Here is a 12,088-nt window from a genome sequence, read left to right as displayed (position 1 = left end):
GCCCGTATTTATGGCGAATCGCAATAAAGTGACGTTTATCTTCGTCGATAACAAACCCATGTAGAGGCAGCTGTTTCCCATTAAAATCTATATATCAAATGGCTGCTTAACTTGATGTTCAGAAACTGATGCGAGGTAAACACTGACTATTTTGCATTCCTATGTTCGGTTATTATGACGTGTTACCCTAGATAAATTTACCCTGCTGAATTCAATTCTGGTAAATTCTCGGATACCTATCTATGTGGTAGGATATACATAAGTTTCCTAGACTCCACCCTTATTTATAGGATAACAGATCGGAATAGGTAAATAGTTTTTTTTTAACTTGATCAAATCCGACCAAATTTAATGTTTACGGTGATTTTGTTGATAAACACATAGGAATAGACCATAAGGAATGCCGCCTGGAGCATGCCGTATCGATATATCTGGCCTTAGTGTTGTACAAATATGTGAGGAAGAGCGATGCTAGGTCACTGTGTAGGTATTTTTATGTATATTTTTGTGGTGCATTTTACGAGTATTTTTATTATTTTTCGACTGATACTGTAAAAACTGTCTGTTAAGATTTTATATTGTATGGTAGATTATTATTTTTTGTTTACTATTATAATTTTAAATACACGCATTGCAATTAAAACTGTTTGTTTGATGCTGTTCACGACCCCTAGACCCCTGAATTATCGGCTTATTTTAAATAGCACAAATGGTCAATAAAATTTAGGATGATACCGACCAATAAATATTAGAGCATAAGGCCCTGTTTCACAATGTCTGGTTAGTGGCTACCTGTGAGATAAAATACATGCTGTCACTGTCAAAAAACTAATAACAGAAACTGACAGCATGTATTTTATCTCACAGGTAGCCACTAACCAGACATTGTGAAATAGGGCCTAAGTGTCATACCTCAGCTAACCTTTTATCTAATGCTATTTAAAATGAACTATAGAGTGTCTCAATAACTTTAGTTTAAAAGCGATGAGGATGTTGGATTGAAACAATACATAAATTAGTTAATAATATTTAATTACATTCACATTTAATCATACAGCGTAGAGTACAAGGTACAATGCCCGAACTGAGTTACATTACGACAGAAACAAGTCATCAAGAATAAAATCTCAAAAAAATAACAATAATAATTAAGTCAAATTAATAAGTCACAAAATCAATTCGATTCTAAAATAACATTTAAATTAGTAGAATTTATTTGGTTTATTAGATTGATTAAAATTAACGTTTTCTCAAAAAATACAGTTTTTAGTTATATTCTAAATCTATGCTAATGTTTAATTATAATGTTTACGAACACGACACATATTATAATTTCTACACGTTTAAATAGGTATAAGTAGGTAAGTATAATGAAGAAAGTATCAAAATTACATGATTCATAGAATACATTAAGAATATTGTTATTATATAAATAGTCTAATCTAAGTAGGTATACAGGGTGTCCCAAAAGTCAACGTCATCCCTTAAAGGGCCGATAGGTCAGCTCATGAGAGGCCAGAATATCACAATATGACCTTAGTAAAAACTCGATAATTTTCGAGATATTGACACTTTTATAAATTTGCTGAAAATCGACACCTTGGATCAGTTTTTTGCGTGCCGCCGGTACAAAAATCCATATTGTTAGAATTTGTTTGGTGTTGCATCACCCTGTATAGCCCTGCTATTGATCGCAGTCAAAAAAAATATGGAGTAATGCTGTATGTTAAAAAAAAACACGGTTTTCAAAGTCATAAAAGGTAATCGTATTTTTTTATAAACAACTTTGACTCTACATACTGTAAAAAAAATATACCACTCAAACCTGGCACCTTATTTGAAAAGATTGCTCATTTAATGCAGTTTCCAAAATGGTATGAAACGTTGCTATTGTTTCAATTAACAAAAAAGTTATTGCTATTTTAGTACAAAACGACCTCGGTGTAAAATTGTTTGAAGGAAATTTATCTGACAGAATTTATTAAGGGTAAGTCATGTTGGAATGAGTAAAAGTGAAATAGGTGGTGTGGCCGGGAGTGGGAAAAGAGACAACGTTGTCACAGTTAATAAAAAAAAACGCATTTTAAGTATCTTTATCGAAAAAAGTGGACTATAGCAACTCCACATTCCCCATAAATGTAGCGCATGGTAACGTACATTCCTGAGTAGTGCTAATGTGTGATATTGTACAAGTAAAACGCTTACACATGTACATTGTACACCCACAGTATCCAAAAAAGGGACAGATCAGTTTGTCATTAACATTACCTCTAATTACTTGTTATTTATTTTAAAGTTATTGTTAAACAAAACTAAACTCTCAAAATTATGATTATGACCATTAATGAGTATTATTTTTTGCTGATTATGTACTTAATATAATAATGTGGTGTTATAATTTTGAGAAATAAAAATAAAAGTCAATAAATGTTTGTTTTTTTAAATAAGGTGTAAAAATATGTTTTATAAGAGTTTGGTAAGTTTTTTCTTAGCTATTTTTGCGTCATCTATGTTGCCACGGCTGACCCCACCACTTATTTTACTTTTACTCATTCCAACATGACTTACCCTTAATAAATTCTGTCAGATAAATTTCCTTCAAACAATTTTACATCGAGGTCGTTTTGTACTAAAATAGCAATAACTTTTTTGTTTATTGAAACAATAGCAACGTTTCATACCATTTTGGAAACTGCATTAAATGAGCAATCTTTTCAAATAAGGTGCCAGGTTTGAGTGGTATATTTTTTTTACAGTATGTAGAGTCAAAGTTGTTTTAAAAAAAATACGATTACCTTTTATGACTTTGAAAACCGTGTTTTTTTTGAACATACAGCATTACTCCATATTTTTTTTGACTGAGATCAATAGCAGGGCTATACAGGGTGATGCAACACCAAACAAATTCTAACAATATGGATTTTTGTACCGGCGGCACGCAAAAAACTGATCCAAGGTGTCGATTTTCAGCAAATTTATAAAAGTGTCAATATCTCGAAAATTATCGAGTTTTTACTAAGGTCATATTGTGATATTCTGGCCTCTCATGAGCTGACCTATCAGCTCTTTAAGGGATGACGTTGACTTTTGGGACACCCTGTATAAGCGAGATTTATGTCAAAACGAGTACATAATCGATAATGAATGTATCAATATAGAATATCGACAAAAAGTTGAAATACTTTTGTATTAATTGTAAAATTACTATAAGACACAAATTTTAGCCATATTTCGCACGTAGCGAGGGTAGCCCTTGGCAAGACCGATTCTACTTTGCTTCTCCCGTAGAACTATTGTATTTCCAACTATTTTATTCATGTTTTCTTAATTAAGTAGCTACATTTTTGTTCAAAATTATTTCATATACTTAAGTAAATATAATATTGTAAGTATAGATAAAGACATGAAAATCGATAGTTGACCAAGGGCTGTTTCTATCCTAATATACTTTTAAATATTATAAATATATCTATATGTTACTTTATATGTTAGTCAACATACATTATAATTAATATCTATTTAATTGGTGTCATATTACCTTCAGTGGACGAAACGCTCTCGAGGGCTTGTCATAAAATACTGAACGCATCTTTAACTTTTAAAATACAAATTTGTTAACGCAACTTTAGATGCGTTCAAAATACAATCTCTTACACAAGTTTACATCATAGAACTATGTTGCAAACTATACTAAGGCACACTCCTTTCTTACAAAAGTAATATATTATTTATTTTCAAAAGAATATTTTTAAAAATGTGTTGTCAGCTCTCATATAACTTCAGTTGTAGGTGCGACTTTTCTATAAAAATAAAATACACATTTTAAAATGCAGTCATTCGGTAAAACCACTATTGGTTATTTATACATGCACTCTGTTGATTAGTATAAGCTTAAACGCTCCTCCTAAGTCATTCATTACGCAATGGAAACCCCAACATAGATAGACGTATCTGAATTAGAATTTATCTAAAAATACCGGGGCCTTCTATACCTACTCGTTTAAACACAGAAATCATTAGGAAAGAGCTAATTTAGTTCATTAGAATCCCACGTAATTAGTAAAAAAGTTGAAATACATACTTTTGTTTATAAATTGCAACACACATACATTTATATCGAAGATATTGTTCTATTTACAATTAGTTATATTATGGCGGGTACATGTACATGGCACTTTTGTGTTTGAGATTTCTCACGTTAAAATAGTTAAATATATATTTATAAATTCAAACAAACACTGCAGCACCATATCGACAATAGAATGTTGATTAAGAAGCATGGGTCCATAATTGTACATCGATGTACGCTAGCTAACAATTACTGACCCAATGTATATATAAAAAATCTGTCAATGGCACGTGTGGCTATATATTGTTATATATAAAATCCATTTTGAAATATATTAATATATAAAAGGCAACATCGTAAGGACCCCGCGGGGCTAGCACTTTGTGAATTCAAAGACTCGTTGTAACAAACATCAACACGGGCCGAAAAAACCTTAAAATTCAATATAAAATCAAATCGTATAATACATCTTCATATTTTTTGGCTAAGGCAAAATTTAGGCACTACATTCTGTCTACACTACGCTTAATAATCTCTAGCACCGCAGATTTTCATAAACTTACGACTAAACTATTAATAAAATTAATTATATAGACTCCAGTTCATCGAGATATATTGTGTAATCTCCGGGTTCTAAACTTAGCTTTATATATCGATGAAAACAAGTCTTAACCTTTTTACAACGTGCTTTTTAGCGAAGCTTCAGTATAAACAAGAGAAAGCTTTTTTCTCGAGACACCAACCACGAGGTTTCAACACAACGAACAGCCAGACACAAAAACGCGTGTTGTTAGAGAAGCGAACACGTAAACCACGGAATTATTGACCTTAAAAGTTGCCAAACTTCTTAGTTACCGTTGAACTGGTCTGCGACTTGTGTGAACTTGTCATCACGGATTTCCTCTCAATCGTCTCAGACTTGATCGTCTGTTTCGCGAACTTTTTATCCAAGCTCTCTATCTCTCGGGTCTCCACCGGTTTCTTCACATTCGTCACGGACGATGATGACTGGTATTCGGACTTGTGGAAGTCTGAGGGTCTCATGAAGGAGCGGCTCGTGTCGGAACTCAGTTTGGACTCCAACGTGTTGAAGCGGGAGTCGAGAGTGCTGTACTTCGAGTCGTTATCGAAGGATTTCGATAGCTCGTCAATTCCTTCAAGCTTGACTGGTTCGTATTTAGTATTCGTAGTCGTAATGTTAACGGGAGAAGAGCTGTAGATTTTGGTTGTGGTTATTTTCTGGGTTCCGTTGGGTATTTCTTTGACCTCAGTGGTGGTTTCCTCCATGAAGTTGGGCCCTCCGTAACTCTGCACCTCTTTGCCGTATGGCGAGGATATCCGCTCGAATTCCGGAGTAGGGACCTTGACCAAGTCTGAAGACAGGTTTTTGGTGAACTCTTGCTGCGCGTAGAAGTCCGACTGCTCAAATTTGGAGGGAGTTGAAGTCGCGAAAGGCGATTTGATTTCCTGCCGCGTTTCGGATTTGACAAACTCGGTTTTCGGATAGCTCTGGTAGGATTCGCTTTTGATGGAGAACTCTGTACTCTTCGTGCCACCAGGTATGGCTTCTGTGGACTTTTGGTGTTCAGAGAAGGTCTGACCCACTCCGTCGAACGGCGATTTAGGCGTGGAAGGCTTGTTTAGCGTAGAGTAGATTGGTTCGGATTTGTCCTCGAATTTAAGCTGTCTGGCGTTGAACTTAGGGCTCAGAGGGGTTTGTAGTTTAGTAGAGGATTCGAAGGCAGATTTTTGTTCCTGGAAGTACTGGCTGGATTCGAACCTGCTCTCTTCAGTCGCTGGCTGGCTGGCGGGGCGCGGGGTGTCGTAAAGACGAGTTTCGTAGCTGCAAAACGGGGTTGTGTTAATATATTAAGTTGGTTGATTAGAGTGCTGTCTGTATATTGCGCTGTGTGTTTATATTACACCGTGACCAGAGAGAGAAGCGGAAGATTGAGAAAGAGATGGAAGACCACACCGCATGCCGCATGCATTTGTCATTTTAAATTAAAATTTAAAAAACAAAAAGTTAAAAGGGTTTATGGGATGGGATTAGTTTTATTCCTTTATATCCTCCTTTCCGTGATCCTTGAAGTCCGTTGATTCACCTCTGAAATGACTGTCGATGAATAGAACAGTAGATACGCCCCAAAAATCTAATGTAGTGCAACTTTATACAAAGTGCTTACTAAGTGCTTTTTACGCATTATTACGTAACCGCTAATACTATCAGTTGAGATAAAAATATCATCCCATGCGACAGTCAACACACTTACGTAACAAATGCTACAACAAACGTGACTCCCAAACCCCGCCAGATGTCAGCACTGTCAACCAATCAGGAAGCAGCTTCTACCAGCCGCCTCGTGATTGGCCGCCGCTGCCGCCATCTAGCGATCGGTGCTACCCCCGTGGTGCGATAGAAAAAAGGCCAGACCAACCATAGAGAAGCTAGGATTTCTCGTTTTCTGCATACTTTGTGCCGAGAGTGAACTTGCGCGGCGGCGGCGGGGGCTTCTCCCGCTTGTAGAAGATGGTGGTGGTCGCACTGTCGTCCGTCACGAGTAGGGCTGTCCGCACCTGCGGCAGCTGAAGCGACTTCACCACGACCGTCTCCGAGACCTCTGACGTCACTTCCGACTCCGTACTGTTAGCACCGTCATGCAGGGTTAGGGTTTAGGGTTGGAAAAAAAAGAAACAAAAAATATTAGAATAGTTAGGGCTACAGGGTTAAATGGCTGTCCAAGTTCTACTTGTTAAGTTATTTAAAAGCTTATTATGTTGTATTTAGCCTTTAAATTAAATGGGTTATAATAATTATAGTTTATAAGTTGGCATGTTATCAAGAACATTAGCTATTGGACAACCACAGCTAAAATAAATAGAAAACAATAAAAAAACAGGGTTATTAGAAAAAATACACATAAAAGACACAGGATTTCAAAATTATAAATATAAAAAAAGATGCGACAAACTACAAGACAGTCACAATAATTGTTCGGCGCAACACATGGGTATGTACAGAACGATGAAGGTTGGGGCTGACTAGTGTACCAAAATACAAATTACAGCTATATACAGGGTGTATTTTTAACGATTCCTTATAGAAAACCACCAATTTTGATGTCCTACGTGTCTAAAAAGTACTTTTATACAAAATTATTTGTCAAACATGGAGTTATGTAAAAAAAAACACCCTGTATATAGTCTACATATAAAGTTTTTATGCCATCGGTACACCGCCAGAAAGCCGCATGTCTCAAAGCGAGTCCGTAGACCACTTACTGTCTCATCGTTCTGTCATTACGACCCGCTGTTGCCTCGCTGCAAACGAAATATTCACTAAAATACACTAATGTTATCATAGACACAATTTTCGTGCACATAGAAGAATAAACACATACATAGTATTGCTAAAACTAGTAACAACGCCATCTAGCGAGCGTCACATGAGTTGTGGTGGATACTAGCGCCATCTAGTATGAGATTGTTCAACTATGCGCAAAATTTTAAGTATCATGTTACACACTAATGATAACACAGGGTGATGATACAAGCATTTATGTAGGAGAGGCACAACCGGTCTGCGGTGTCAATTCATGTGTAAAACTTATAACACTCCTTGGGCTAGTCGAAAGGTTAACAAAATCTAAAACACTGAAAAGTTACAAGTAAAAGTTTGCTTGAGGAATGTTAATATAGTTTTACACACAAATTTTGTATAAAAATGTGATATGGTGCTACAATTTGTAATAACAATAAGCAGTCAGATTTACACATCTGATAGTTTAATTTTACAAGCGTAGTGTATGCATGCCACATTTAACATTGAATCTATTAACAAATAATTTTGAATTTCTATCAAATTCATTTCTTCACACAACACACTTACGAAAGTGCAATATGTGACGGAATAAATTAGAGAACCAACCTTATGAAAATCCAAATACGTGTATGTTTCTTCTTCTTAAACTATTGCAATATATTCTCTTAAAATAATACATCAAATACATCTTTTAGTTTCCAAAAAAGTTACGTAGGCACTTGTCATAAGATGTTAGAAGGCACTTAATTTTGTTTATTGTTTTTTGCGTTTAGAAATATATTAGTCATCTGTTGTTGTCATGTTAGCGATCCAAGGCAGCGTGTAAGGAAATGCACATGTTAAAAATGATTGTTTTAAACTTATATTAGGTTACAATGATGATGCAGTCATTATCTCTTGTTCAGATGGGACTTTAATATATACAAAATACATGAAATCTATTATTACTTTTTATAGTCCATCTGAACAAATAACAAAAAGCGATGAAAACCTGACAATAAGCACTCAGAACTCCTCTCAAACTCCACCCTTATTCTGAGCACCTATCACTTCAAAAGCATCACTCACCGAGTAGTAAACCCTTCGTAGCTCTGTTTGGGAGTCTCCTCCTGCGGCCTGAAGCTTGAGAACGTCGGGCTTTGGACCGTCTTCGATTGACCGAACGATCCGTTAGTCTGACTGTACTGGCTTTCGGAGTAGCTGTTGTTCTGTCCGAAGCTAGAAGGCCTAGGCGGCGGCGGCGGGGTTGGGCCAGCGTTGGACCCAGCTTGTTTGTACCCCGGCGAGGTTGGCGGTGTTTGGCCAGCGTTGGGGCCAAGGCGCGAGTAGCCTGGTGAACTGGTGCCGTGTATGGACTGGTTGAGTTGGCCGATGTGCTGGCTGAGGTTGGTCGAGTTCTGCGTGTTGTGTTGGCTGGTGTGGGTGCTGTTCGGCGAGTAGGTCGTGTTCGCGAAACTGCTGTTAAGCGTCTTGAACCTGTAAGGTGGAATCTATAAATTGTCTGTATCTAATGGAAATTATTAAACTATATTGTTATTATTACACATTCTGTTATACATAATATAAAAATGTACAACGGTGAATATATAGGTATAACCTATAGGTAAGGAATATTCTCAAAGAAGCCATGCCATACATTTTAGGAAAAGTGTAATAATTTTATTGAAACTACGATCCTCACAATATCTTTTTGATAAAATTAGTAAAATCAATCAATAGAAAATAATACACTGAAAGCCTTGTTATTTGCCAGTATCACAGGTTTTTTATTAGATTTACATTCTGACATCAATACCTTTTGACACAGATGAAAGAAAACTGGTGGAGAGTGGCTTTATTTATTTGTAGAAGCTTTATCGCTACACAATCTTTATCATCATGGTAAAAGGATTCATACTACGTCTTTGTGCCTGTTCTTTAATTAATCTTAATGAATAAAATAAGTCCATCAACCCGCACTAGGCCAGCGTGGTGAACTAGGCCTAAAACCCTTCCTTCATTAGAGGGAGACCCGTGCCCCAGCAGTGGGGACGTGATGGGTAGTGAATGTGAGTGAATAAAATAAGGAATACATTACCTATGCGGCGTAGCAGAAGCATCACTACTATAGCCCCCAATATACACATCGGTATCCGTTTCATCTCCGGACGTGTCACCAGTCTTCAGCCGGTACTTGGCCTGGCGGATGGCGTTGAGGCGGCCGCGAGCCTCTTCGAGTTCTTTCTCTATGCGGAGGATCTCCGAGCTGGGGGGAGAGAGGGGGGGTTTAGTTATTAGTTGAACATGTGTTAGTAGATATAAAGTTAAAAGCAATGACATATCTATATTTAAATAGGGATTTGAATCAGTATTCAGTGAAATCGAGCAAGAGGACAGAGTTTACATAAAGATACATTTATTTAACACACTGACAAAATACAAAAGAAAGAGTGACATACAAATTCAGGGCGTTAAAAAGGCATCACCTCAGTATCTGCTTAGACAATATGGCCTGGTTACCCGGCCCTTGTAAGGTGACCTTAAAAATGTCCTCTGCCTTCCTCTAACTTTTACCAGCAACCTGTATCTGTATCCTCAGGCATAAGTCATCCCCAGTAGGGCCTCCCACGCTACTCCCCAGGGCGTCCCACGCTACTCACCGCGCGTCGATCTCCTGCGCGATGCCGCCCACCATGCGGCGGTTCAGCACCAGGCTGCGCTCCTCCTCGTGGCTCATGGCGTCCCTGGCGGCCACCACCAGGTTGTCCGTGGAGCGGATGACCTGCGCGCCGGCCGCTTGGAGGCGCCGGGTGGACTCGGAGGACGGGTCCGCTTTCACCTGAAGGAAGATGAGGGTTAGAGAAGGATGTTAGGACACGAAAAGATATTGACTATTGTCAGACACAGTGTAGAGGCTACGCGATGAGGGCATATACAGAAATAATGCAAGATATCAGCGCCAATTTGTCAGTTACATAATCCAGCGCTAATAAAAGCAGGAAAAACCGCTGTCTTTCTGTAATAAAGCGCTTTCCTTACTGTATAAAGCGCTTTCTGTTATCAAGCTCTCTCTTTGATTCCAGTTATTGGCGACCAAATTAGCTTTTCTTTTTTGTTTTTTGACGAAAGCTATGCCGTAGAACCTTAGGATCCCTCACCTTACAAGCCACCAGCAGCTGCGCGGTACTCTGCGCCACCTGCCTACTGGCACTGATCAGCCGCTCCTCGCTGCCGGCACCACAGACCAGCGCGTTGCTGGCTTCCACCAGCGAGTGCGCGGCGGCCGCCACCAGCCGCGCCGCGGAGATGAGGCCCTCGGACCACTGCCCGTCGTCTGAGGAGGATGTGGGGCGCCGGGCCACCTTGCCCTGTGGGGAAAGATGTGGTCAGTATGAAATATAACTATGTAAGGTCGTGGATTAAAATTGCCCTCTGGAATGTATTAAAAACATATTGATATTTATGTCCAGGTGAGAAGATGTCCCAATGAATCATCTTATAATGATTTTACGTAAGTAGCTATATGATATAAAATAACGTGTTTTAAGGTGAAGAAAAATATTGTAAGGACACATGCACAATAATTTGTAGATGACGTAGACGGTACTCGCGACACAGTGAAAATCTAGTGGTTTTTATCTGGCGGGAGTCACCTTTTTTCGGTGACAAACACTAGACATATAAACTAGAGCCAGTCAGATTTGTCAACTATACATGACATAGGCCTCCTTCAAAACCGTCCTAGGGGGATTATCGCCGTAATCTTCCCTAACTTTCAACATCTGTATCTCAACCAAATAATCTACCCCAGTCGGTATTCGAACCCGGGACCCTCGCCGCCCCTACCTGGTCTATGAGCTCCCTCTGCGCGGCGGAGGCGGCCCGCACCAGCGCCGAGGTGGCGGTGATGATGGAGCGAGCCGCCGACAGGATCATCTCGTCGAAGTTCAGGTTCTCGTCCGCCTCCTGTGGGGGGGTGGGGGTTAGATAAGGGTTTTGTCATGAGATTTTGATACTGCGGAGTTTGATATAAGCCCGGTGAATTGCTATTGCGCAGAAACCTTGTCAAATTAGATGTAAAAAAACTTTGAAACTTACAGACTATATCTGTTATTTGAATTCCTATAATACCCGGCAGCTATGTGTAAAAACGGCCAGGCGCAATATCATTTTACGGGGCTTAACAGTGCGTAAGCACAGTAATACATGTAGCCCTCACCTCCTAATGGATAACTTTTTATCTGTACACCGAGAGCATAGGCATACAACATAGATACACAACTGATTACATCCATAGGCAAAATAACGGATTCACCGCATAAAGCGGTCCATCGATGAATAAATAATATACCTAACCTGAGCAATAATAGTTCTTCTGGAAAATTTTTGTCTTAGGACGAAAGTATTAAAATTGTGACTATTATTAAAATGACAATGATGCTATAAAGCACATCTTTTTCTGCGTGTTCTACACCTTATACGCCATTACATAGACCTAGTTTTACATGCATGATGCACCTTTAGGTAAAGTGTATAAAATGTACAGTGTAGCACGAAAATAACAACAAACATAGAAGAAAGACACAAAAACACAACATAGAATAGACAAGACAAGACACAGAGTAGAACAGAAACAGATAGAAAGTGGCGCCACCTACTAAGTTTGCACTTCACTTCGCCTTCTCAAATGTCTTCAGCCGTCGTTCCCTCGAAGTGAA

The 12,088-nt window shown here is 38.5% G+C and overlaps 1 protein-coding gene across 1 annotated transcript in view; it reads right to left on the bottom strand.

The window, feature by feature from the left end:
* Nucleotides 1-3,708: 3,708 nt before the first annotated feature.
* LOC105393778 (talin-1) overlaps nt 3,709-12,088 on the bottom strand; it is a 90,155-nt gene continuing 81,775 nt past the window's right edge. Inside the window, exons 57-64 of the mRNA XM_048621861.1 lie at nt 11,217-11,336; nt 10,529-10,738; nt 10,031-10,209; nt 9,469-9,636; nt 8,460-8,867; nt 7,352-7,390; nt 6,543-6,713; nt 3,709-5,912 (exon numbers count right to left, since the gene is read on the bottom strand). Of these exons, the coding sequence (XP_048477818.1) occupies nt 4,898-5,912; nt 6,543-6,713; nt 7,352-7,390; nt 8,460-8,867; nt 9,469-9,636; nt 10,031-10,209; nt 10,529-10,738; nt 11,217-11,336 (2,310 nt within the window). The 3' untranslated portion in view covers nt 3,709-4,897. The remainder of the gene's footprint in view (nt 5,913-6,542; nt 6,714-7,351; nt 7,391-8,459; nt 8,868-9,468; nt 9,637-10,030; nt 10,210-10,528; nt 10,739-11,216; nt 11,337-12,088) is intronic.

This window comes from Plutella xylostella, chromosome 2, assembly GCF_932276165.1.
Source record: "Plutella xylostella chromosome 2, ilPluXylo3.1, whole genome shotgun sequence".
Taxonomy (NCBI): domain Eukaryota; kingdom Metazoa; phylum Arthropoda; class Insecta; order Lepidoptera; family Plutellidae; genus Plutella; species Plutella xylostella.
This window is presented reverse-complemented; position numbering and strand designations above follow the sequence as displayed.